Raw genomic sequence first — 27,994 nt, forward strand, 5'->3', positions numbered from 1 at the left:
ATGGAGCCGCTTCAGCTCGCGCGCAGAGGAGCCAACGGGCAACACACACGCTGTCACTCGGCACACATGGCTGCACATTTATGGCGAATATATTCCACGTTCATCTGGATTTTACCACTAGTTTCAAGTTCGAGGACGAGGATTTATCAACCGAACGAAGGTGAGTGAGGAGGGAATCGACTGAGCGTGTGCGTGGTTGCGCGCGTGTGTGTGTGAGACACGTTCGTGTTGTGCACTCCTGCCGGAGACAGCTGCGGGCGCTGCGTCCGCGTCCCGGGGTTATAGGAGCAGGCGAGGATGCGTTAAACAGCCGAGAAGTTGGAGGAGGACATATTTCATGTTGAGTTATTATTCCTCCTGGTTTCTCGCGGAGTTTTGCCTCCAAGTTGTTCAGCTGTGTGTTATGTTATGTCTTCCTAGGTCAAGAACATATTTTGCCTCTTGGGTATTTTCACATCATCTGGTCAGCGCACACTGTAGATACCGATAAGTGTGACACATATTGGCCTTTATTCATTTATTCAACAAATGGACCTTAAAACTCATATCTGGTTGTTGTTTGTTTATGCATAAATACAATTTGGAGCTGTTAAATCAAAAATAAAATGTTCAATTATATTAATTGATCTGATATAATGTAATACACATGTTAATTATATTTAACATACATGCATAGCAAATCAAGAGCGGTAGATTGCATGATAATTTCTAAATGTAACCCAAGCATACATCATTAGGGTATGGTCGTGTGGTCGTGTGGTGTGGTTAAGTCTCCCATTTGCAAAACAAATTCAACTTTTTTCCCACTGCTGAAGAGTTTTGTTTTATTGCAGCAATGTAGGCTGTTTGCCCTTAAACCACTTTGCATGTGTAAATGTGCATTTTAGTGACCCTGCTGGATACGAGGACAGTGCCAGGAGAGCTGAAATGGGCCGCCAGTCCTTCTGAGGGAGGGGTGAGTGGGAGCTCTTTTACAGATACGCTGTTTACAACCACACTCACTCTATCTCACTCACACACACTTGCACACACTTGGTCAGGAAACTGTAAATAATCTTCCCACAGATTTTGAAAAGTGCTGTTGTTCACCAAGCCTAAGTGCTAATATGAGATTGCTGGCGTCGTGTTTGGCTCACGAAAAGGAATAAACCAGCTTGGTGGTGGGTGTCATTTCTTAGGAATTTTTACTACCATGCAGTTGCCAGGATGAAGCCTGCAGATATCTATTTTGTATTGCATCCTCTTATCGTTCTGTACTTATCTTATTGTTGGTACATTGTGATCTGCCTTCTACGTCCTTCCTCTTCCTCTCTAACTTCCTTTTGCTCAGTGTCTCTCTTCTTTGTTGGTTTAAAAGTTATTGGTGAACTTGACACTTATTTCTTCACTACCATGCTCTCATTTTACCACATGCTGCTTGATTGACGGGGTCCTGGTCTGGAGGCACTGAGCTTTTGATTACAGCCCCTCCCCCCCTCTCCCACCTTCCGTATCCCTCAGCTAACGCACAAAAAACCATCTCTGTATGGTTGGGGCAAAGCTTTTCCCCCTCTGACAGCTGTGATTTCTGTCTGCTGACAAAAGAACCTAAACGAGGAGGATCCTACCCCATGAGGGTTTTCTCTGCACAGCTCTCATCCTCATACACACATGCACTGCAAAGACACACACATGTAAACATACCACAGCACACAGAGATATGAGCATGTGCACACACTTATATTAATTTACTGGAGTACACGGTTCCAGGTGGACCAATGTGAGGCTGATAACGATTCCGATAAATTGAGCATAATACAAATCTGAGAATGATATCAAAAACTAATGTTTAAACATTAAAATTAATTCTCCGAAATAAGTTGCTCAACAGGAAAAGAAAAACTCTAAATATACAAATACTAAAAAAACATAAATAATTGACTTGATTCACGAAAGTTTAGGTAAAAAATTTACTTGAAAATAAAAATGGACTGCACTTCAGTTACTACCAATATTCCAATATGAATTCATTAGTATATTTGTAATCGGCCAATAAGATCAGTCCTGATGACATATCGATCAGGCTCAATTCGTCACAGACCCCTCCTCCCAACACACACACACACACACACATTCTGTCTTTCTTTGCCTCTGCCTCTCCTTTTCTCTCTTTGGACACGGCATATTTAGTGTGTATACAGCTCTCACTCAAGCCGATTATTATTCAGTGGCAATAAAAAGCCAATTGGGAGTTGGGAGGCTAAGCGGTCATTTGAAGGGTCAAAGTACAAGGCAAATAGTCGGCTGTATTGAGATGGATGGTGCAGTGAAGGTTGAGCATGCTTCTCTTGTATGGAAATCTGCCTTTAAAAACCTTGGATTAACAACACATCTCAGCCACTGTTCACTGCAGAATATTGATGCAAACATCAATGTTTTTAAATGTACCCCAGCATCTGAAATTTTGTTGAACCAGTATTTTTGGGATGTCAAATATATCTTGAAATGGTGAGGAAAAACAAGACAAGTTCTCCACGGGGAGCATGTTTTCATGGTAACAGCTTCTGTAAGGGTTCAGCTAAATTTAGTGAGACTCACGTGATGTCATAGGTTTCAGTTCATGCCAGTGCAGAATGAAAATCCCCTTTTAGAGACTTGCTGTAAAAAGCATTTTTAACATTTAGCCTTGTTTACTTTTTGTCAAAATTGCATAATGTTCTTTTAGCCTCCTTAGTTTTAAATCCTTTACCTGTTGGTGCATTCAAGTACTTGTCAGAAACTCTGCCAAGTGAAACTTTGGAGTCAGCAGCCTTTTAAATACAAGCTGCCTCCACATTCCCGTCCTCTGCACAACATCTGTATATTGTTTATAACCCAGGTTGTATCTCATCAACATCACATAGCATTGCTACTTGTCCGTTGATATGAACTAAAGATGTTTTAAAGTGGTGGCCTTTAAAGTTAAGTAAACACAGTGAGCCATTAAGGAGCTTAAATGTGATCGAGGCCAATTCACAAGTGTAATAATGCATTTGAATGTATGTTTTGTTTGCAGTGGGAAGAGGTGAGTATAATGGATGAGAAGAACATCCCGATCAGAACATACCAGGTGTGCAATGTCTTAGAGCCCAATCAGAACAACTGGCTGAGGACGGACTGGATCCCTCGGTCCGGTGCTCAGCGGGTCTACGTTGAAGTCAAGTTCACCCTGAGGGACTGTAATAGCTTGCCAGGGGTCACCGGCATCTGCAAGGTACCAGAAACCACACTTACAATGTCCTTACAGAGCGTGATGATCATTGTATGGTTTGGGAACAGTAGAAAGTTTTAACAAAATCAGAAGATTTCAAGGATTCACGTGAAGTACTTCTTTAACTTTGTTAATGGACAGGCCGCTGCTATTGGTGCTTTATTATGTAGTACAGCTGATGGTTATTCAAGCACAACGCCCCCTTTGACTCATTATCATATGAAGAGAAAAGATGAGCGCTGATCATGATAATTAGATGCCCCAGTCTCACTTTCTTTTTCCTGTCCCATTTGTCTCGTAGGAGACGTTCAATCTCTACTACCACGAGTCTAACGAAGACAGAGAGAGCTACATCAAAGAGAGCAGCTTCATTAAGGTGGACACTGTGGCAGCAGATGAGAGCTTCACCCAGGTAACGCTGAGCAACTGAGTCAGACTTTGAGTTATTTATCTTTCCTCCTCTACTCACTTTAAATTGCTCTTATCTCAGAAATAAAAACAAACATGCGGCACTTAGTAGTCATGTTCTATTTGTTTTACAAGCACTTTTATCTTGGAGGTCCATTCTGCCGTCTCAGAAATGCTGGCTGGTTGCTTTTGCCTCGTCGTCATAAAAATTACTTCTGATTTTGCCAATGTTGGCATTGCTGCTTCTTTTACCTTTGCAGTCAATAGAAGTCAATTTGGCTGAGAGCCAAATGCAGAAAAAGTGAAGATCACAGTTTATTGCATTTCATTAATGCAGCTCCATTCTCTTTCCATCCAGGTGGACGTTGGCGACCGCATCATGAAACTGAATACTGAGGTGCGAGACGTGAAGGTCGCGACCCGGAAGGGCTTCTACCTGGCCTTTCAGGATGTTGGCGCCTGCATCGCTTTGGTCTCCGTCAGAGTTTTCTACAAAACCTGTCCGCTCACCGTCCGTAACCTGGCAACGTTTCCCGACACGGTTACTGGGGCCGATACGTCTTCCTTAGTGGAGGTCCGGGGGTCTTGTGTCAACCAATCGGAAGAGAGGGAGGAGCCTAAAATGTACTGCGGTGCTGATGGAGAGTGGTTGGTTCCTATTGGTGGATGTTTCTGCAACCCAGGACATCAAGAGAAGGCCGGCACATGTAAAGGTAAGTGAAGCTGCGTCACCAGAGCTGCTCCACCAACATGTGTTGTTTGTTTTTGTTGTGGTCCAACTGATCCATGTTGGCCTCTATTGGTCTATAAGCTCTCCACTCTCTTGTGTTGCCACCTCTTGTGCCTACGAGGAACACTGATTAGAGCTCTGCTTAACAAGCTATTCGAGAGATGTGGTTTGTGTACTCATTAAACCGTCTTCATGATTCGTTGGGTGGTTTTTCCAAAGATTATTTTTAGAATAGTTGTCTTTTTAAAGGGGCTATTGCATGTTTGGAAGTATATTCTCTAACACCACAACGAATGAATCAGTGTTGGAGTTTTTTTGCACCTTTTACAAAATCACAGTAAGTTGAATCAGACATTTCCTGAGGGCAAAAGTAGTTTGGAGATTTGTTTGCAAAAGATGATCCGCGACAATATGCATTACATATTTTTATGTCTAAAATATTATCCGTACTTTTTGAATGGTGAAACATATTTCAATGTAATTGGCATTTTTATTTTTGGCAGATATAATTTTTGACAAACTCACGCCCTAAAGGAATACTTAGATGAGATGATTAATTAATGCTAATCATCTCTTCACTTTAAATATACACTTGCCACTTTAATAACAGACTCATTTCAACAAGCTCTTAATTTGTTTGTTTGTTTATTCTGCTATTGCAACAGGCTTTATTGTTATGCACCAATCACAAAGTCACATTCCTTGTATGTGCAGACATTCTTGGTAGGCTATCCGTTTCCAACTGTCTTCTGACTGAAGCCTCTTTTCCCACAGTCCAGAGAATAGTTTGTAACGTCTTGTTGAACTTTCTTGATAGAAAACAAATGAGCATATTTCTCCAAATTCATCTGTTCATGTTGTAGGAGATAGTGATAAAGAACGTTACAATTGTTTTGCCAAAAAACTGGATAACATTTCAGATTTCACATTCACATAATTTTGAAAAGTAACCCCCATCTGTTTAAAAAAAGTGCCACGCAAATACAATATCCTCAATATAATAGGTTCATCCCATATCTTTCAATAAATCTGAGTAGTAAAAGGTTTTTATTTGTTTAAATTCCTGTAATGATAAGTAGATGCTCTCAGGTCTCAGTGGGTGGTGTCCTGACAGCCATCTGGACTCAAATGTCATTCTATCACTTACAAATGTGGTCTGAACTTTACGGTAACAAATATGCAAGCTGTTCACACACCTCTCACCAACATACATGTGGCGTCGATGACGTGTGATGTTTGGAAGTGACTTGTGATAAAGAAGACAACTAAATGTGTGTGTGTGAGAAGGCTGGCTGAGCGTGGGACAACCGCCTTAGTGGAAACACTTTTACAACATGGCTTCACTCCCCTTATTCAGTCTCATGCACAACGGACACACGAGATGTTCACACGCACACACACACACACACACACACACACACACACACACACAGACAAGCAGATGCACGGGGACCAATAGAGACAAAGGAGAGCGACTCACTGATCTACTGCCTCTGTTTTATTTTTTAAGCCTATCCCAGAAGGCTAATTGTATAACAAACAGACCCATAATTCAAAGAGAAAAGAAGAGACGCTGAGCGAGAGAAAGGCAAAAAGATGGACATAAAGAGAGCAATGCCGTCAGTGCCAGTTGGTGTTAAAGAGAGGGGGGAAAAAGTGTGCAATAAGAGCACTCGCCAAAATTGTGTGTGACAAATGTTCTCTAAAACCTTTAGTCCGCTCGCCCCATTTGTTCGATCTGAAAAGAGGAGGAGGTTTGTGGGGTGGTCCCTGACGGCTGAAAGATGTTCCTCCTCAACTAGATTTAGGAGAGCCCCTTGACTCGGTTGAACCTCCAGCAGATGTGAAGTGCCATCTATCTATCGGCCGCCCTCGTCTCTGTCTCCCCACTCTCGCTGCCTGTCAGCTCAGCTGCCCCAGTGGAAATCCATCAACGTCTGGATGAATACCGAATGCTGCTGAGAGAAAACTCTGACCCTGCAGTATTGGCAGAGCGGGATGGAGGGACAAGGCATTGAGTTTTGAGAGGAGGTTTAGATGGTCTGTCAAAAGGTTTCTGGATCTTCGCGACTCACGTGCCTTCAGTCGGTGGAACAGACACAGACAGAAGCTGAGTGCACACCGCCAGTTATAGCTGGACAGAGACACTTGGGGGTTCATACTCAACGATGCAAAGACAAATAGATGATGTGTGTCCTCACTTTATGCACCAAGTAGTTACCGAGCAACATTTTTAACAAGTCATTTGCATTCATTAAAAGATTAAAGAAATCACAGCTTCCGGCCGAGAAGCAGTCGTCTCTGTAACACCCCTTATAGCAGCAACTTGTTGTTTCTTTACTTGTTTTTTTGTACGTATGAAACACATTAAATATTATATGTTTATTAGTGAGTTGTTAAAGTTATTTTTACTTTCAAGCAAAGCCAGCCTGCTGCCTCCCACTGTTTCCGGTCTTTATGCTAAGCTAACCATCTCCTAGTTTGACATTTAGCAGAGAGATATAACAGTGGCATTATTCTTGTCATCTAACTCTTTCAAAAAAAGATTTTATGTATTTCCCAAAACTCCAAACTATGCTATGATACCACCCATGATATACCTCAAATTAGAGAAAAACTCCAAAACAAGTCCAGACCTTCTTGGTGAAAAACCATGGATGTGTGTATAAGAATACATCTTATAGCTTACATTGTTTTTTACAGCAAAATGTGGCATTATTTATTGAACATTTATTCATTATGCGAAGGCCCTGGTGCAACAACCACAGTTTACTTCTATGGAGCTATGTGTGCTCTCTGCATTGTGCTTTTGCTTTTCTAATGTATTTTAGCATTCCCAAAAAGTCCTGTTGTATTAAAGTGAAAGAAGAGTAGACTTATCTAATACGGCGAAATGTGAAAAGTTTATTTTCACTGTCGACGCGGAGTAATGAGGATGGAGAGGAAGAGATGAGAAGCTCTGGAGAGGAAGAAGGGATTAGACGTTGAATGGCTTGAAAGAAGGCCACTGACAGCAGACGGCATCAATACAGGGACGCCCCTCCCCCGCTGGGGGTTCGTCAGCGGGTGCAAAGGGGAGCAGTAGAGAAACACAAGAGAGCGGGAACTCCCCCTCTTTTCTAAACAGACCGAGGTCACGACTGAGCCCGATGAAGACGTCAAAAACTCTGACTGACAGACACACTCATACAGAGAGAGTTTAGATACAGGGTGCAGGGTCATGACCGAGGTAGATGAAGACGTCAAAACTTTGACAGCTGCGATCCGTCTGGGAGGATCGGAAACGAGGGAGGAGAGACTAGAGGAGAGAAACAACAGAGGGAATTTGAAATGTGAACGGCCAGAGAGGCGGAATGAAAGAGGAGCCGTCTGCCTTTTGTTTCACTGACTCTGAGCTGGCCTCCTCTTTCTGGTGGACTGTTGCTCTGTGTGTGTGTGTGTGTGTGTGTGTGTGTGTGTGTGTGTGTGTGTGTGTGTGTGTGTGTGTGTGTGTGTGTGTGTGTGTGCGTGTGTGCTTGCTCCCTGCATCCAGGGAGATTTCATGGTTGTGATTCTTTCCAACGCACCTGCAGTGTCTCGTCAACAGCAGAAAGCGTTTGCAACCAGAGGGATGAAAAGAGGGAGAGGAGAGCGTCAGAGAGAAAGAAAGCCACACTCAGAGAAAGAAAGAGTGAGCGGATGATAGAAAGAGTGCATAATCGCTGTATTCAGTCCCTTTAATTATTGCATCGCATTTCTGGACTGTGGTCATGTTGGATTGCTGATTTACTGTGTGTGTGTGTGTGTGTGTGTGTGTGTGTTTGCACCCGTGTAAATGTGTGGGGTATACTGTATCTCCGATTTGAACAAAGCCCTCCCTCCCATATACTCGCAGTTTGGAGGGCTGCCCAGAATTGCCTCGAGTGTGGTGGGGCAAACAGAGAGGGAGTGTGTGTGTGTGTCTCTGTGTGTGAGTGCGTGTTAGTGTGTGTGTGTGTGTGTGTGTGTGTGTGGTGTTTGTGTGTGCATATGTGTGTATGCAGGTGACAAAGCAGGCAAAGAAAGTGCACAAGTGAATGTCTGAAGCAAACGAAACCCAGGTGGGGGTAATGGTTTGCATTCCACCATCACAATCAGAGAGTGTGTGTGTGTGTGTGTGTCTCTGTGTGCGTTCCATTGTCTTCTTCTCCCAGGTTGTTCCTAATGGCGGGGAGGTTTGCCAGCTCCACCAATCCGTCTGTAGCTCTCTGGCATCGGAACAAGCCCCCCTCTCCCTCTCTGTCTTGCTCTCATTATCCCTCCTTTCTCTTCTCCAACTCCTCTTCCTGATCCAGGGTCCGGGGTGGGGGGTTCTACTGCTGGTGGCGGGGAGTGTTCTGTGTTGGGGGGGGGGGGGGGGCGTCGGGGGTATTGTTGTAGAGCCCCTTTCACATGCTAATGTTCACACTGTTGGCTTTGGGCAGGCACACACACACCCATACACATTTCTCTTCAAACTTCACGTTTTTGTGAGTATTTAAATGTGGGCAAACTTAAAGCTGTGGCTTCACATTCCTAAAGTTTTAAACACTGAGTGATATGAGTGGCTGGTGCTCATGTAAGATATGAGAGGAATTGTGATAGCAAGCTGTGTAGGAATGTGAGTTACTGGGGAGCGGGCTGTCCTCTCCAGGAACACATACAGTAGGGAGAAGATAAGGATCACATCTTATCTCCAGCATTCTGTGTGGGTTTTAATGAACAGGGCATGACCCCTGTGATTAATAGTGTCCCTCCTTCTTGCGTGACAGTCTATCAATCCGTCCATCCATCCGTCAATCGGGCCCTCCCTCCATCCGTCACAGAGACAGGTGTCAAAGTGGAGCGGTCGGGGGTACTTCCTCCATCTCCACCCCTCTGCTGGGCAGGAACAAGGGATGATGACAGATAACACGGGGTCAAGGAGAATACACATACACACCCGCCACATACAGTGTGCCGACCAGGCTCCTAGTTGGATTTCATGTGAGCTGCATTTGCATTTTAGGTAGCAGATGAATACATATGCAAATGCCGACAATGCTGATAGTAATCAAAGGGCACCTTCCCCTCCGCTTTGCTCCCTCCTCTTCACTCACTCTCTTTTTCTATCTTCACCTCTTTATATCCCACTCCTTGTCAGTCTTTTTCCCTCGCTGTCTGTCCCAGACAACCTTCCCTCCATCCTCACCTTCTCGTACCCGTCACAAGCAGAAAAGACGCTGATTGCAGAGCTCTGCTGCTAACAGGCACAATGTGGACACCCACACCCCCCCCCCCCCCCCGTCCCCTCATCTTGTCGCTCTGTGCGTTTGTCCAAACCCCTCCCAGTTTATCGGACGGGCTCAGGTTCTGCACGGACCGTCGGTAGCGAAGGGGTTAATGTCGGGTTAATGACACTCTCATGAGCTCTCATTCCAGGTCAGCAGCGCTCACCCCCTCTCGTCGAAACCAGCTCTAAAAGAGACACAAAAGACGACACACAACAGACAGAATAGAGACATGTGAGGGTGCTGAAGGAAGTTTATGGCTTCAAATACTTTCTGCTTTCTTTCTCTTCCTCCTTCAGTCCGTCCTCTGTGTTGGAGACGAGGATAGAGCATTGGGTGGGACAGAGACAAAGGCAGTGTGCTACGCCCCCTGGCACAGTCCTGTCCAGGCCTATAATCAACCCTTTAAGTCCTTAGCAGGTCAAATACTTTTCTTAATTCCCTCCCTTTCCCTTCCAAGGCTTACTTACCCACATTGATGATTACAAACGAAGGAATGTGCACAACAGCAGGAGGGTGATAATACTTGGTTTTATCTCACTTTGGATTATATCAGCTGACACATTATGATAACTCATTCAGCAGATGAAAGCCCGCCTTATCAGCTGTAAATGTGTTTATGCATTTACAGGTTTCGACTTCAGCCACATGTGCAGTCTCGTTTGAATTGGTATCAATATCGAGCCATAAACGCTGGGGGTGAACTTCAAAGAGATATGTAGAGATGCAGTGGGAGCGAGAGAGTTATCCGAGATACAAAGACAGACGAGTAGAGGTCGAGGAGGAAGTGCGCAGGGAGCGAATGAGGGAGGTTGTGAAAAATGTGAAAGGGAGGGCAACTGAGTGTGTGAAAGAGCAAATCTATGGCGGCTCACGCAGATGGGGCAGGATTGTCGGTGTGAGTTGATTACAGAGGAGACTTCCTCCCTCTCATTTGCTGATGAGAGTGTCATAAAGCACTCTCAGACACTCCAACACAATCACATATGCACACACATCATTCCCACATTCCTATCCACTCCCACTGGGATGTCTCCATCTCCCTTGGAAATGTGAAAAGAGAACTGGGCAAGATGGTGGGATTGAGGAAGTACAGTGAATAGGGTGTGATGATGAAAAAGAAGGTGTTGGGGAAATGATTGCAGTAGAGACAAATGAACTGAATTTAAAGTGAGAAAAATGTCTCTAACCAGTCACGCTTTGCCATCTTTTTTTGCTTTTCACCAGTGGATGTCAAGCGGTATAATTAGGCACTCATTTATTGTATTGTTGCTCTGTCAATGCATGAATTCCTTGGTATACAGAGAGAAGATTTAGCTCCCCCCTCCGCCTCTGTCTCTCTATCTTCCTCTGTTTCTCCTTCATATATTTAAATGTCAGTAATATTTGTGTTGGCGTTTTAGTTTTGATGTGTTCTGTTCGATGTTCCGTGTTTCTGGTTTCTGTGAGTGGGAGCTGATCAGTGAGTGTTCTTTGGCGGTTTCTTTCTTTGCTTATCAAAATCAAAGAAATCATAGAGCCCTTCCCCTTCCTGCTATATCTATATTCTAGATTTGTTTCTACAGTTGTTTTTCTTTGGATCGATCCAACTTGATGTGTGGGCTGTTGAAGGTTCAATGTGGAAGACGACAAAGACTGTATCAAGGGTCAGGAGGCGGCTGAGATGATTAACCATTTGTTCTATATAAAGCAACGGCAGATTTTATTTGTCCAACACACGGTTCAAATCAGAATCAGAATCAGAATCAGAAACAGGTTTATTGCCAAAGAATGAATGTTTTCACAAACAAACGAGGAATTTTTTTTGGTGGAAGGTGCAACATTTGGACATGACAAACAACAATCAACGCAAGGAGGGAGGAGGAGGGGGAGGAAGAGGGAGGAGGAGGAAGAGGAAGGAGCGGGAAGAAGGAGGAGAGAGGAAGGTGGAAGAAGAGGTGGTAGTCCTGGGGGTGACAGTCAGTCAGTCCCGGGGTCCATTGATGAGCCCGACCGCCGTCGGGAAAAAGCTATTGGTGTGGCGGGAGGTCGTGGTCATGATGGACCGCAGCCTCCTCCCCGAGGGGAGGGACTCGAACAGGGAGTGTCCAGGGTGTACACCATTCAGTTAGATGACAAAGAACAACTTTAAAATCTAAATTTTATGAGCTGCAACTACAACACGTGTGAGGCATTTCTACTTGAACAAAGAATAAATCATCACAAGTGTTGTTTTATTTATTTACTGCTGAAAATAATATCAGCTCAGGCAAAAACAAATGTGTTGCCTATGTGCATATGATAGCTGAGAATGAAATACAGGTGAAGTAAAAGTAAAACTGGCACATTTTCGTAAAAGCGTTGCTCCAACGCACCACGAGTGACCGAAGTTACCTCGAAACAAGTTTGTTCTGTTCGAGGTAACATGTTACCTCATTTATAACAAGTACGTTTTAGATGTCTTGTTTAAAGTTTGCATCAATGCCCTGTTGTTATTGACGTGTTCTGTTGCTGGTGTATCTGGATAAGCAGTGTCTTAATGAAATCGGTGTTCTCCTGGCCCTCTGCAGCCTGTGCTGTGGGTTTCTACAAGGCCCAGTCTTCAGACGCAGGATGCTCCAAGTGTCCTCCTCACAGCCACTCGCCACGCGACGGGGCGACGCTCTGTGACTGCAACGCTGTATTCTTCCGCGCTGACAGCGACCCACCCTCCATGGCCTGCACCCGTAAGAACACACACACACACACACACACACACAAATACTAGTAAGACAATGCAGACAATATGTGTGAGCATTGCTTGCAAATAAAATGGTTGTCTCCCAACATCTCTATCTCTAGCAAACAGAGGGAGACACACACGTGTCTGAATGCCACCCCTGTTTCATGATCCCATTACTTATGACTAAGCCACCTTCTACATCCTGTCAGAGAGTAAAGACGTTGAGAAGGGAATAAATGTCTATTCTCTCTCTCTCTCTGTCTCTTTCTCTCTTTGTCTCTCTCTCCAAGTCACTGAGTAGTTTCTGTGTTACATACTTGGAGACCTTGGTTTGTGTCATGAACCTAATTATGCCTATTTTCAGCACATGGTTTCCTTGGCCTGGGAAAAAATGAAAACATGCCTCCAAGCATACACACATGAGCGCGCACAGACACACACACACACACACACGCACGCACACACAAATACACACATACCCTGTCCCTCAGACACAAGAAACACAAAAAAGGAATACCACATCAGGAAACACCATGAAAAGCATCACGGAGCCGTCTGGTTACCATTCTGATGCCAGATGTCTACATTGCAACGCGTGCCAACAGCTCACAGCGCGTTATGTCCAGTTACTTGCAGATCGAATGTAAACTTGGTTGCTTTTGTTCATTCTCAAGCGTGTGTCTTCCTCAGAGCCCCCGTCCTCCCCGCAGCAGCTCATCTCCGTGGTGAACGAGACCTCGGTGGTCTTGGAGTGGGGCCCCCCTCGCAGTCTGGGAGGACGAAGTGACACCAGCTACAGTCTTGAGTGCCTCATTTGTCAAACAGCGAGCCACAGTCACACGAGCAGTAAAGCTCTCCACAGGAATCATAGCATCTCCCAGCAGCCGGAGGCTCAGCACAGTGGCCATGGGATGCAGTCGGACCAGGGGATTGTGGGATCTGAAGTCCAGTCCGGGAGAGGTGTCTACCAGAGCAGACCAGCACCCGGAGACGACCCGAGACTCGGCTCAGGCTCCATCTCCAGCTCTCAGCTCTGCCTGCCCTGCGGCTCCGATGTGCTCTTCTCTCCCGACCAATCCGGCCTGAAGACCACCAGGGTGGTGGTGAGCGAGCTCAGGGCCCACACACAATACACCTTCATCGTCCATGCACGCAACGGGGTCTCCCAGGCCAGCGGTGCAGGGGCAGCCCAGAGTGTGTCTGTCACTGTCACTACCAACCAAGCTGGTGAGTGTGATAAATGATCTGTTTTTCAGATTATTGCAGCAACACAAAATGTGTTCATAGATGTTGTCCGTAAGTGGGTCAGCACAATACAAACTGCTGCTCACTGCATGCGGGTCTCCAGGAAAGCAAAGCCCCATGGGTAATGTTTGAAACTGTGGAAGCATGTTTGTATCCTTTGTATGGCGCTACACACCAGCATTCACACACTGTTGGCGATGTCGTTTTGCATTCAAAATGATTTGAAGAAATATATTTTGATTGGTTATCTCTTTAACGCTTTGCAAATATATTGCCAGTGCATCTTAAGAGTGCTTTGGCCATGACTTTGTTTCTGACCTAAAATACATTTTGAGATAATGAATAAATAATAAATTGAACATTTCAAATACATTTAATGAAGAAAAACTGACTAAATTAAATTTGAAAAGCAGTCCTGCATTTAAATATATTTTCTATAAATTGCATTCAATTTTAATAGCACATAACATTTTATATTGTGTGTATACTGTATTGTAAATGTACTACTTCTCCACTGAGCATCAACACTAATGAAATTACAAGACACGTTTCTTGCTCCTTCTCAACTGAAAACTCCTTCTCTCATTTTCACTGTCAGAGTTTCCGCAGTTATTACTCTGTCGTCCTACACCTAACAACAGCTGAATTAATTATAGGGGTGTTCTTTAGAGGATGTCAGAAAGCGTTTTGGGAAATGTAAATCACTGACTTAAATACAAAGAGGAAGAGCGTGTTGGGAAAGTAGATTAGAGGAATAAGTAAATGACAACCCCGTAGACTCTAAACATTATGAGTGTGAGAGCGAGGTTTCATGGTCAACGGACAACGGAAGTCTGTGAACAATCACCCATAATTCATGGAGCGTTTCATTTAAGTTATGAAGGTGTCAGCCGGTGTGTGTTGCTCCTCACAAATGCTCTCCATTAGTTTTCTGTGCGTGCAATTTCTCTCCGCATGCTGTTACATCTCAACTGTCACTGCTTTAAGTCTTTACAATGGCATTTAGAAAACACCACACCTGCTTAGTTCCAGGTGCCCCGGGGAAATAACTTTGTGTGCACAGCATGAGAACTGACTGGGATTTGTCAAATCCAACCTGCACCACCATATGGCCCGATATCATGTGAGCAGCCAGGAAGGAGGACAAACAGCATGAAGGAGGGAAAGATGGAAGGATGGAAGAGGAGAGAAAGTGGAGAATGAGTCTTGTCTCTGCGGAATAGGAAGGAATGAGATAGTTCTCCGGTGCACTGGGTCAATGGGACTGTTGACAAACCGGCACCAGACATACCGCTATAACCCTATCCCTAACTATTCTGGGCTGTGAAATTATCCTACATGTTATCTTATTAGCAGCGTCATAGAATAAACAGAAAGTCATTCTACAAAGTTAGACTATTATCACCCCATCATCATATCTGCCCATCTCTCTCTCCCTCCCAGCTCCCTCTCCGGTGTCGTCCATCTTAGCCACCAATGTCACCAGGCACAGTTTGTCGTTGTCGTGGCAACAGCCGGATCGACCCAACGGGGTTATCCTCGAATACGAGGTCAAGTTCTATGAAAAGGTGGGCCGCCCGCAGGTTAATGCAGCTAAGGCAGCTGTCTGGGAAGCCAATATGGCGGCACGCTGTTTGTATTTCACTGATGTTGACGATGGATTTGCAGTCAAGCATTGAAAAGAGCCCCCTCTTTTTGTGTCGCCTAATCAGGATCAGAAAGAGAGGTCGTACCGCATAATGAGGACCTTCTCCCGCCGCGTCAATGTCACAGGCCTCAACCCCCTCACGGTGTACGTGTTCCATGTGCGTGCTCGCACAGCGGCTGGATACGGAGAGTTCAGCTCCCCGTTTGAATTCGCCACCAATTCAGGTATTGTGATATGATGTTTCGGTGTTTTACAGGAAGCACCACAGTTTAGTTTAGTAGTTCAAAACTTTCTGGTTAATAAACTTTGTGTCCTTCCCTCTTAGATCCCTTCCCCCTGATTGGAGAAGGAGTTAACTCAGCCTTCCTGCTGCTGTCTGTCAGTGGGGTTGGGATTTTACTGCTGATATCTGCAGCTGTTTTCATCATTACGCGCAGGTACGCACGCACAGACTCACACACAGACTCACACACAGACTCACACACAGACTCACACACAGACTCACACACAGATTCACACACAGACTCACACACAGGCATCCACACAGTCATCCACACAGGCATCCACACAGTCATCCACAGGCATCCACACAGTCATCCATACAGTCATCCACACAGGCATCCACACAGTCATCCACACAGGCATCCACACAGGCATCCATACAGTCATCCACACAGGCATCCACACAGTCATCCACACAGTCATCCATACAGTCATCCATATAGTCATCCACACAGGCATCCACACAGTCATCCATACAGTCATCCACACAGTCATCCACACAGGCATCCACACAGTCATCCATACAGTCATCCATACAGTCATCCACACAGGCATCCACACAGTCATCCACACAGTCATCCACACAGTCATCCATACAGTCATCCATATAGTCATCCACACAGTCATCCACACAGGCATCCACACAGTCATCCACACAGTCATCCACACAGGCATCCACACAGTCATCCATACAGTCATCCATATAGTCATCCACACAGTCATCCACACAGGCATCCATACAGTCATCCATACAGTCATCCACACAGTCATCCACACAGTCATCCACACAGGCATCCACTCAGGCTTGCACACCTATAGCTTGGTTTGAAGTTTCCCATCAGTGCATCTTCAACATGAGTGCTGCCTCTAAACCTTAACTACTGCTTTTGACCAAACTACCACAATACACACAAACAACACACACAAGTCCCCTGCTATTGTGTGGCTAAATAATGTGTGTGTGTGTTACCTGGAGCTTTTAAAGGGGATTAGAGTGGAGACAGTGATAATCCCTTTGTCCCTGACTTGTCATTACTGTCTCTTCAGCAGCACAGCTTGTGTGTCAGCTTCCGCTGACGTGCGCACTTACACACGCAAGAATGCACAACTGCCCACAAACACACACACACACACGCCTGTTCACTCACAAAGGTGTTTTTGACAGTTTCTTTGTTTAATGGAAAACACCTTTTATCTTTCACTACCTGAGGCATCGCCCCTCCTCCCTCGCTCCCTCGAACGCTTTCATCTACTCACTCTGCCTTCCCTGCAGCCCGTCGCTCTCTGTTCTCATTGTCATCGCGCTTTCTCTTGCAGTAAATCCGTAAAAACCCAATGAATGCACAGCGCTACTGGGGAAATAAATGTAAAAAACACAATTTGACGCATTTGCCCTCTTATCTGTTCTCTTAACTGTAAACATCACAACAAAAACATGTGACAAGGGGGAAAAGATGGTTCCAGATATTCTTTGACAGAATTAAGTGTCTTTTCTATGATTGTGTGTTAAATGTCCCTCACTTCTTATGTCTCATCAGGAGGAGCAAGTACAGTAAAACAAAGCAGGACTCAGAGGAGGAGAAACATCTTAACCCAGGTACTTCAAGCACACATATACATACTTTAGCATAATGTAAAAAAACAAAAACTGAGAGACGGATGGATGCTCTTTTTCTCTTGGATCCACCTTCATACATCTTACACACATAGTGCCAAAGACATTTACATAACATATGCAACATCAGTTACACAACTCATATTTCATACCCTGCTCTGCATCTCTCTTCCTCTTCCCTCGTTTCCTCTCCTCTCTCGCATCTCCTCTATGGCAGGAGTTAAAATCTACGTGGATCCGTTCACCTATGAAGACCCCGAACTGGCTATCCACGAGTTTGCCAAGGAGATTGACGTTAGCAGTATTCACATTGAGAGGGTTATTGGCATGGGTAAGACTGGCATTAGAGCTCGCACACACACACACACACACGCACACACACACACACACACACGTTCACGTGGCGCTGCTGCTTGCTCTCTGTTTGTAGGAGAGTATGGGGACGTCTGCAGTGGTCGGCTGCGTGTTCAGGGGAAGAGGGAGATCTACGTGGCCACCAAGAGTCTGAAGGCGGGATACTCTGACAAACAGAGGAGGGACTTCCTGTCTGAGGCCTCCATCATGGGCCAGTTTGACCATCCCAACATCATCAGGCTGGAAGGCGTGGTGACAAGATGTGAGTTAGTAGTAGTAGTAGTGGTGGTGGTAGCAGTAGTAGTAGTGAAAGTAGTAGTAGTAGGCCTAGTAGTAGTCGTAGTAGTCGTAGAAGTACTACTAGTAGTAGTAGTGAAAGTAGTAGTAGTAGAAGTACTACTAGTAGTAGTAGTGAAAGTAGAAGTAGTAGAAGTACTACTTGTAGTGAAAGTAGTAGTAGTAGTAGTAGTAGTAGTGGTGGTAGTATTGTTATTATTATTATTATTAGTAGTAGTATTGGTAGTCGTAGTATTGGGAGTAGTAATAGTAGTTGTATTGGTAGTAGTAGTAGAATTGGTAGTAGTAATAGTAGTAGCAGTATTAGTAGTAGTATTAGTAGTATTGGTAGTAGTAGTAGAATTGGTAGAAGTAATAGTAGTAGCAGTATTAGTAGTAGTATTAGTAGTTTTGGTAGTAGTAGTAGTAGTAGTAGTAGTAGTAGTAGTATTGGTAGTAGTATTAGTATGTGTGTTATATACAGTTGTAATTCAATCTTTCTAAACTTACCTGTTCAGGTAAACCTTTGATGATCATCACAGAATACATGGAAAACGGATCCCTGGACGCTTTTCTTCGGGTACAGACATTTGATTTTACGGTTTGATTTTTATAAATGTAGCTCTTAGTTCCACATTTCCCCCACTGGACTGAACATTTACCAACTCACAGATAACATTCACTCACTCATGACTGCACAGCTTGTCGTCGTTGCCCATGTGAACCGGTTCTCTCGTCTCTATAATTCTAATTTTTCAGAAACACGACGGCCAGTTCACGGTGATCCAGCTGGTCGGCATGCTGCGTGGCATCGCCTCAGGTATGAAGTACCTTTCCGACATGAGCTACGTCCACCGAGACCTGGCAGCTCGAAACATCCTGGTCAACAGCAACCTGGTGTGTAAGGTGTCTGACTTTGGCCTGAGTCGGGTTCTGGAGGACGACCCGGAGGCGGCCTACACTATGAGGGTAAGGCACTCTGGATGTGGATTCATACCTGATGCCAGCTTATGTGTATGGACTGTTGTTGTTGAAGTTGCCTTTGTAAACATTTGTATTATAGGCTATAAGACAAAAAGGCCCTGGTCAGAGAGACAGAGAAAAGAAAGAGAGAGTTTAAGCGAGCAGGATGAGAGGGTGGGAGGTAGATTGCCTAACGGCGGTTACATTCTTAAGCACAAATAGATGAGCATCAAACTCAGATGATTCACAGACACTCTCAGTTGCATTTAATTTTTACAACCACTATGCAGCAGTAAAGGACAAGATGTTTGGATGAAAAGGGAGGGCACACTGAACTACAGGCTATAAAGTGTGTTAGCTATGTGACCTAGCAGCCGATGTCCCATGTCATGTTGCTTCTTCACTTTTTTGCCTAATCTTAACAGGTGTTTAGACCAAGAGGGAAACACTGACAATAGAGGGATAATCATGTTTCCATAATGTTGTTTAGTTCCTTGAAAAGTATCTTTCGAATTCAAATTAGCATGAATGTCTTAAATGTGGCTATTATCCACTAAAACAAAATGTCTGTTTCAGGAGGCCACTGGGACTTACCTGTCTCCTGGAGGGAAGATCCCCATCAGGTGGACGGGTCCAGAGGCCATCGCCTACAGGAAGTTCACCACGGCCAGCGATGTGTGGAGTTACGGTATCGTCATGTGGGAGGTGGTTTCTTACGGAGAGAGACCCTACTGGGACATGAACAACCAGGATGTGAGTCATTTTATATCTACGAGTTGCCTCAAAGACAAACAAGTGAGCCAAATCACCAAACACTCAAGACAATATTAAACGCTAAATGGCAAAACAAAATACCATTCACCTCCATTATTATCATATAATGCATGCAAGGAATACATTATTTGCCTCCAGGACCTGGATTACTCTCTTATTTTCAGAGCAGATGCAGCTGTTTTCATTGTTCTAGCCATATATCTGGTGGTAATGATAACACTCTACTTGCCGGCTTTATTGCTCACTCACGAGGAATCTTAAACAGTTATCTGGAAGTGAAAACAAATGTACGACCCAAAATGTTCTTCATAAAACTGTGTGTGTACACGGGCACGGTAGGTCAAAGTTTGACATCAAAGTAGCCCTTTAAGATCGAATGAACGGTTACGGTTTCAGTAATAACTGAAAGACTCATCGTCATTTTAATTTGCAAATACGTGGTTGAAGTGATTTTTTCTTAAACGCTGTCTGTTGGTTGCCACTCGTGAAACTAGATCTTGGCAATGAAGTTGGTGACAATGTCATCGTAACTGAAAGGGAAGATGACCAAGAAGAGATAGATAAGATACATTAAACTAAAACCTTTTCTTCTCAACCTCCTTGTCTGAAAAACAATTTAATCAATTTCAATTTTCCTTAAACATAACTTATGAACTGTGATAAATCAAATTCAAATTAAACTTTCACTTCTGTTGAGTCCACAGATTTAAATGAACTCAATTCCAACAGATGAATAAATGACCACTTCTCTAGGATATCTTGGGAGAGGACTTCTGGAGGAAAATGATCTGTCTTCTACGAGCGGACGGCTGACTCAGAGGCTTGACCTCTGTTAAAAATGGAAAACGTTGCCTTCATCCTCAGAAAGGGCAGAAAGCCAAGATTTAGTTCTTCAGTCACAAGATATTTTGTTGGAGATAAATATTTAGTCTTAATTAGAATTGACTAGAAAATGCTGCTTAGTGCAATCCCTGAGCAAAGCACACACTATATTTAAATGTAGGGGTGATTTAGTTATTCTGAACAGTTTTTACATCTGAGACAAAAATCCTATTTCAGCTCAAATTCGCAATCACTTTCTATCAGAGCTTGTTAAGTTTGAGTAGGTCAAAGAGACAGTCTGGCATATGGAAATCTTCAGACATGATTGATTTCATCTGCCGCGCAGTTGTAGTCTTAGAAAACGTTCCTCATAAGCCGTTCTCTAAACACCATCATCTAAACCATCTTATTTACTTTCTCCTTCTTCAGAGCCAATTAGTACACACTGAGATGTCTTTTTTAGCTGATGTGTTTTTGGGAAATACAGCTTAATACAACTTTTAAAAATCTTATTTTCTAATAAACCTAATACAAATTTCATACAAATAAAGACTTTTTTAAATACGAAACATTTTTATGTTCAAAATGTTGTCTGAGCAGCACTCAAAGCGGCAGCAGGGACTGGGACTCACAGCTCATGGAGGCAATTACACATTTGGCAACGGTCCAACATGAGAACAAAATATAGGCTAGAAAACACTAACTCACCGACTCCAAGGCAACAATAAATATTCCTGTTCACAACCCCAAAGCCTCCAAATTGTAGGTCAAAAAAATAAAACATGTTTACCCTAAAATAGGAATACACAAAGAAGCAGAAGTTAAAAAGTCCATTAATATGAACTTTTTTCATATTGTCTTTTGACACCAGCCGGACTGAAGAGGCGTCGTCGTCTCCGTTCTGTCAGTGTGAGGCTTCAGAAACCCCGATGATCAGTATCGTCCCTCACTGTAATGTACAAAGGGAATAGTGCAGCTGCTCCCAGCTGCACGCAATTACAATACATGTGATGGTGAGACAGCTCTGGAAAGATGTTGACCACAGAAAAGCAATAAATCTTCGGTAAAATGTTTTGCTTTATTTTTGTCAAATTGAACTGGCAGTGGCTTTACAAAGTGGCGGTTTGATTGAAGATGGTGCACATGTTTAATCATTTCTGCCACCAAACTGTAATGATATATTGTATACAATACCAACACGATGTACTGTTACAGTACCTGTAGTGTGCAGTGTATCGTATCGGTGTAAAGTAGTATCATCTCAGCCTGTTCATGAGTCTTTCTATGGTTTCAGTTTGGCATTAGTGAACATGTTTATTAACTGGGTCCAAGTCTTAGGAACTCTTAATCAACAGAAACGTTCACCTGACCTGTCCTCAGGTGATTAAAGCGATAGAAGAAGGCTACCGCCTGCCCGCTCCCATGGACTGTCCTGTGGTGCTGCACCAGCTCATGTTGGACTGCTGGGAGCGAGAGCGAGCCGAGAGACCCACCTTCAGCCAGATCCTCAACATGCTGGATAAACTCATCCGTAACCCTGGTACTCTGCGCCGGACAGGAGGACAGGTACATGTAAATGACAGAAGAATACACACAATACATAAATATCCCATTTCTTATTAATTCAGCATTCATTCTCGCTCACACTTCCACGCTTTCACCCGAATGATTCCTTGCACATGGTGCTCCTTCAATTATAATTTCACAGTCCTATTCTAGTACTTTGCCACCAACAACGTCTCGCTCTCTGTGCTTATACAGACACACGGCCACCATGCTGGAGTCGGTGTGGGTTCAAAGGTGTGTGTCAGTCCTGCCGGAGGTGTGTGCCGGCCTGGGCGGTATGTGAGTGGCTGCGGTCCATCGGGTTGGAGAGGTACAGAGACACTCTGGCAGCAGCAGGATACACCGGCCTCGACAGCCTCCTGGCTCTCACACACCAGTAAGTGCACCTTCGTGGGGAAAATGGACTTTGGCATTTTGTTCGTCACCTTTCTGGAAAAACACGAGCAGCATGAACAGAAAAACCCTTCAGCCCTACAGCCACGCTCATGTCGAGACAAGAGGCCGACACTTCCTCATGGGTCACAGTCAGAATGAGAGACACCTGTACAGACGTATTTAACGATCCAATAAGCACAATGACACCTTTACAATTCGTCAAGATGTCAGTCGATACCTTTTTATGAATATATTATAATTGCTTCATTTAATAAGCAATCTCAGAACCCATCGGCTATCGGTGGGGAATCAACTTCTGGAGGCATTAGGCTTTATTTATGGGGCTTTCTATGCGCCGCTCATCGTTTACCGTCCGTTTAGCTACATTTAAACTAATAAAAAGCTAAATCATAGTCGGAAGATAGCCAAGCCAAGGATTACCGTTCGGTCTATGTGCTCCGACTTATTTGACTGTTTACTTGCATTCAACCAAAGATCCATCCAACCTGATTGGTTTATACCACTTGGAATACAAAAAGAAACCAGAACCAGAATCCTGTCCTTAATCTTAGGTTATTTACAGAATGTCCAATGTCATCTGCAATCTATTAAAAACACATAAAAGAGCCATCCCGATGCAAGGATTACATATCCATTTATTATTATGAATATGGCTCTTGCGATGTGATGTAAAACAGCTTTGCAGCTCGATGCACGCTCAGGCTTCTTGGTTTCTTGTTCACATTACTTTGCTTTGATGCTTTACTCTTTTATGTATTTTAATAGTTCTAAAATAGAAAGACTGTATCAATTGTTGGCGACAAAGACAACTTGATAATAAGGTTCTAGCTTAATTGTAAGACAGCGTTGGCTAATAATTGTCAGGTTGGTGGTTTACATGTGTTCTTGAGTCGACACTGAACCCAAAAAAAGCTCTTAATGTACGAGTAGAGGGGAAATCAAAGCACCTGCTAATCGTCACAAACCAGCCTTCTCCTTTGAAAACTGCATGTTGTGGATTTGTGTGTCTGAACATGTGTTTACATGTGATATACTTATATTGATATTACTTTGTCTCTGCACCCACAGGGAGATGGACAGACTTGGAATAATCACACCATCACACCAGGACTTAGTAATTGCTAGTGTGCAGCAAGAAATGTTGTCTCAAATGCAGCATGTGCAACACACAATGGTTCCAGTCTGAGCTGGAGACGGACTACAAATCTTTTGTTGAGAAGAATTTCATTTACCTCATCCATGCACTTTAGAAACTTTTCACCAGTGGAAATACAAGGAGTGGCGTAAATTACAAGAGGAGAAAAGCAGCACTTTTGTGAACTTCCATCCTGTGAAGTTTTCTGAAAACCACGATCTGGACATGGCCACAGATAGCATTAAGCTACGCCTGAAAGGAAGATGACCAAGAAGAGATAGATAAGATACATTAAACTAAAACCTTTTCTTCTCAACCTCCTTGTCTGAAAAACAATTTAATCAATTTCAATTTTCCTTAAACATAACTTATGAACTGTGATAAATCAAATTCAAATTAAACTTTCACTTCTGTTGAGTCCACAGATTTAAATGAACTCAATTCCAACAGATGAATAAATGACCACTTCTCTAGGATATCTTGGGAGAGGACTTCTGGAGGAAAATGATCTGTCTTCTACGAGCGGACGGCTGACTCAGAGGCTTGACCTCTGTTAAAAATGGAAAACGTTGCCTTCATCCTCAGAAAGGGCAGAAAGCCAAGATTTAGTTCTTCAGTCACAAGATATTTTGTTGGAGATAAATATTTAGTCTTAATTAGAATTGACTAGAAAATGCTGCTTAGTGCAATCCCTGAGCAAAGCACACACTATATTTAAATGTAGGGGTGATTTAGTTATTCTGAACAGTTTTTACATCTGAGACAAAAATCCTATTTCAGCTCAAATTCGCAATCACTTTCTATCAGAGCTTGTTAAGTTTGAGTAGGTCAAAGAGACAGTCTGGCATATGGAAATCTTCAGACATGATTGATTTCATCTGCCGCGCAGTTGTAGTCTTAGAAAACGTTCCTCATAAGCCGTTCTCTAAACACCATCATCTAAACCATCTTATTTACTTTCTCCTTCTTCAGAGCCAACACTGAGATGTCTTTTTTAGCTGATGTGTTTTTGGGAAATACAGCTTAATACAACTTTTAAAAATCTTATTTTCTAATAAACCTAATACAAATTTCATACAAATAAAGACTTTTTTAAATACGAAACATTTTTATGTTCAAAATGTTGTCTGAGCAGCACTCAAAGCGGCAGCAGGGACTGGGACTCACAGCTCATGGAGGCAATTACACATTTGGCAACGGTCCAACATGAGAACAAAATATAGGCTAGAAAACACTAACTCACCGACTCCAAGGCAACAATAAATATTCCTGTTCACAACCCCAAAGCCTCCAAATTGTAGGTCAAAAAAATAAAACATGTTTACCCTAAAATAGGAATACACAAAGAAGCAGAAGTTAAAAAGTCCATTAATATGAACTTTTTTCATATTGTCTTTTGACACCAGCCGGACTGAAGAGGCGTCGTCGTCTCCGTTCTGTCAGTGTGAGGCTTCAGAAACCCCGATGATCAGTATCGTCCCTCACTGTAATGTACAAAGGGAATAGTGCAGCTGCTCCCAGCTGCACGCAATTACAATACATGTGATGGTGAGACAGCTCTGGAAAGATGTTGACCACAGAAAAGCAATAAATCTTCGGTAAAATGTTTTGCTTTATTTTTGTCAAATTGAACTGGCAGTGGCTTTACAAAGTGGCGGTTTGATTGAAGATGGTGCACATGTTTAATCATTTCTGCCACCAAACTGTAATGATATATTGTATACAATACCAACACGATGTACTGTTACAGTACCTGTAGTGTGCAGTGTATCGTATCGGTGTAAAGTAGTATCATCTCAGCCTGTTCATGAGTCTTTCTATGGTTTCAGTTTGGCATTAGTGAACATGTTTATTAATTGGGTCCAAGTCTTAGGAACTCTTAATCAACAGAAACGTTCACCTGACCTGTCCTCAGGTGATTAAAGCGATAGAAGAAGGCTACCGCCTGCCCGCTCCCATGGACTGTCCTGTGGTGCTGCACCAGCTCATGTTGGACTGCTGGGAGCGAGAGCGAGCCGAGAGACCCACCTTCAGCCAGATCCTCAACATGCTGGATAAACTCATCCGTAACCCTGGTACTCTGCGCCGGACAGGAGGGGACAGGTACATGTAAATGACAGAAGAATACACACAATACATAAATATCCCATTTCTTATTAATTCAGCATTCATTCTACGCTCACACTTCCACGCTTTCACCCGAATGATTCCTTGCACATGGTGCTCCTTCAATTATAATTTCACAGTCCTATTCTAGTACTTTGCCACCAACAACGTCTCGCTCTCTGTGCTTATACAGACACACGGCCACCATGCTGGAGTCGGGTGTGGGTTCAAAGGTGTGTGTGTCAGTCCTGCCGGAGGTGTGTGTGCCGGCCTGGTCGGTATGTGAGTGGCTGCGGTCCATCGGGTTGGAGAGGTACAGAGACACTCTGGCAGCAGCAGGATACACCGGCCTCGACAGCCTCCTGGCTCTCACACACCAGTAAGTGCACCTTCGTGGGGAAAATGGACTTTGGCATTTTGTTCGTCACCTTTCTGGAAAAACACGAGCAGCATGAACAGAAAAACCCTTCAGCCCTACAGCCACGCTCATGTCGAGACAAGAGGCCGACACTTCCTCATGGGTCACAGTCAGAATGAGAGACACCTGTACAGACGTATTTAACGATCCAATAAGCACAATGACACCTTTACAATTCGTCAAGATGTCAGTCGATACCTTTTTATGAATATATTATAATTGCTTCATTTAATAAGCAATCTCAGAACCCATCGGCTATCGGTGGGGAATCAGCTTCTGGAGGCATTAGGCTTTATTTATGGGGCTTTCTATGCGCCGCTCATCGTTTACCGTCCGTTTAGCTACATTTAAACTAATAAAAAGCTAAATCATAGTCGGAAGATAGCCAAGCCAAGGATTACCGTTCGGTCTATGTGCTCCGACTTATTTGACTGTTTACTTGCATTCAACCAAAGATCCATCCAACCTGATTGGTTTATACCACTTGGAATACAAAAAGAAACCAGAACCAGAATCCTGTCCTTAATCTTAGGTTATTTACAGAATGTCCAATGTCATCTGCAATCTATTAAAAACACATAAAAGAGCCATCCCGATGCAAGGATTACATATCCATTTATTATTATGAATATGGCTCTTGCGATGTGATGTAAAACAGCTTTGCAGCTCGATGCACGCTCAGGCTTCTTGGTTTCTTGTTCACATTACTTTGCTTTGATGCTTTACTCTTTTATGTATTTTAATAGTTCTAAAATAGAAAGACTGTATCAATTGTTGGCGACAAAGACAACTTGATAATAAGGTTCTAGCTTAATTGTAAGACAGCGTTGGCTAATAATTGTCAGGTTGGTGGTTTACATGTGTTCTTGAGTCGACACTGAACCCAAAAAAAGCTCTTAATGTACGAGTAGAGGGGAAATCAAAGCACCTGCTAATCGTCACAAACCAGCCTTCTCCTTTGAAAACTGCATGTTGTGGATTTGTGTGTCTGAACATGTGTTTACATGTGATATACTTATATTGATATTACTTTGTCTCTGCACCCACAGGGAGATGGACAGACTTGGAATAATCACACCATCACACCAGGACTTAGTAATTGCTAGTGTGCAGCAAGAAATGTTGTCTCAAATGCAGCATGTGCAACACACAATGGTTCCAGTCTGAGCTGGAGACGGACTACAAATCTTTTGTTGAGAAGAATTTCATTTACCTCATCCATGCACTTTAGAGAAACTTTTCACCAGTGGAAATACAAGGAGTGGCGTAAATTACAAGAGGAGAAAAGCAGCACTTTTGTGAACTTCCATCCTGTGAAGTTTTCTGAAAACCACGATCTGGACATGGCCACAGATAGCATTAAGCTACGCCTGAAGCCTCATCCGCTTATCTATTTCTCATTATATAAGTATCTGTTTTGTGAAGGCTGACATGTTAAGGCTGTGCATAAGCAGAATGGCTTCCAACTTTTATTTTGCTGCTTTGGGCTGGACTTGAATAAAATGTATTTTGTGTTTACTCTGCGTATGTCTGTGTCCGCGCGCGTGTGTGTGTGTGTGTGTGTGTGTGTGTATGTAGCGTGAATGCACACAACATGGACTCTCCCTTGTCAAGTCGTCAGCTAATTTTGAATATTCTGAATATGCAAAGTTACCCAATACAGCGAGAGCGGGAGGAGCCGGACTGAATGTATCATTGCTCATGGCTTCATCCTGGATTCAGACTAACAGACTGTATGATTTGCTTGTGTTTTTTAATTGTTATGTTTACAAATGTTTTACCTGTGTAATTCAACATTTAGAATAGATTGGCATATCTCGTCAATTGTACATGTCTTTTGTTAAGAATTAGGTACATGAAGCATTTTGTTTATTTATGGTCTTTTTTATAGTTTGTACATTGTAAAATAGAAACACTGAGTAAATATTGTAATGACTGCTGTATTGCATTGCAATAAATCCCCAAACCCATCCATTTATGGAGGTTTCGTTGTTTAACCAGAGCGTTTGCATATTAATGTGTATAATGCACAGCATATTTTGTAATGTAGACAGTCAAA

At 43.4% G+C, this 27,994-nt stretch overlaps 1 protein-coding gene across 2 annotated transcripts; it reads left to right on the plus strand.

Moving 5' to 3' along the window:
- LOC130198167 (ephrin type-A receptor 4-like) lies at positions 1–27,909 on the plus strand. 2 transcript variants are annotated; one of them, XM_056421285.1, is made up of 20 exons: positions 1–160; positions 888–955; positions 3,035–3,232; positions 3,531–3,641; positions 3,996–4,350; positions 12,184–12,339; positions 13,026–13,562; positions 15,024–15,148; positions 15,293–15,452; positions 15,554–15,665; positions 17,049–17,107; positions 17,343–17,456; positions 17,556–17,741; positions 18,274–18,335; positions 18,515–18,724; positions 19,295–19,471; positions 21,695–21,880; positions 22,677–22,697; positions 25,751–25,896; positions 26,985–27,909. In XM_056421285.1, exons 1-20 carry the CDS (start codon positions 1–3, stop codon positions 27,100–27,102), a joined length of 3,261 nt encoding a protein of 1,086 aa, XP_056277260.1. In that variant the 3' UTR covers positions 27,103–27,909. The 2 variants fall into 2 exon arrangements, with proteins under 2 accessions (XP_056277260.1, XP_056277259.1); XM_056421284.1 differs by lacking the exons at positions 21,695–21,880; positions 22,677–22,697 and adding an exon at positions 25,327–25,514 and having other exon boundaries at positions 25,711–25,896.
- The last annotated feature ends 85 nt before the right edge of the window (positions 27,910–27,994 follow it).

Source organism: Pseudoliparis swirei, chromosome 8, assembly GCF_029220125.1.
Source record: "Pseudoliparis swirei isolate HS2019 ecotype Mariana Trench chromosome 8, NWPU_hadal_v1, whole genome shotgun sequence".
Lineage (NCBI taxonomy): Eukaryota > Metazoa > Chordata > Actinopteri > Perciformes > Liparidae > Pseudoliparis > Pseudoliparis swirei.

Coding starts and splice junctions, on each gene's coding strand:
- LOC130198167 (XM_056421284.1), top strand. CDS start 1: ATGGAGCCGCTTCAGCTCGCGCGCAGAGGAGCCAACGGGCAACACACA. Junction 161..887: donor GATTTATCAACCGAACGAAG/GTGAGTGAGGAG, acceptor TGTGCATTTTAG/TGACCCTGCTGGATACGAGG. Junction 3,233..3,530: donor GGGTCACCGGCATCTGCAAG/GTACCAGAAACC, acceptor TTTGTCTCGTAG/GAGACGTTCAATCTCTACTA.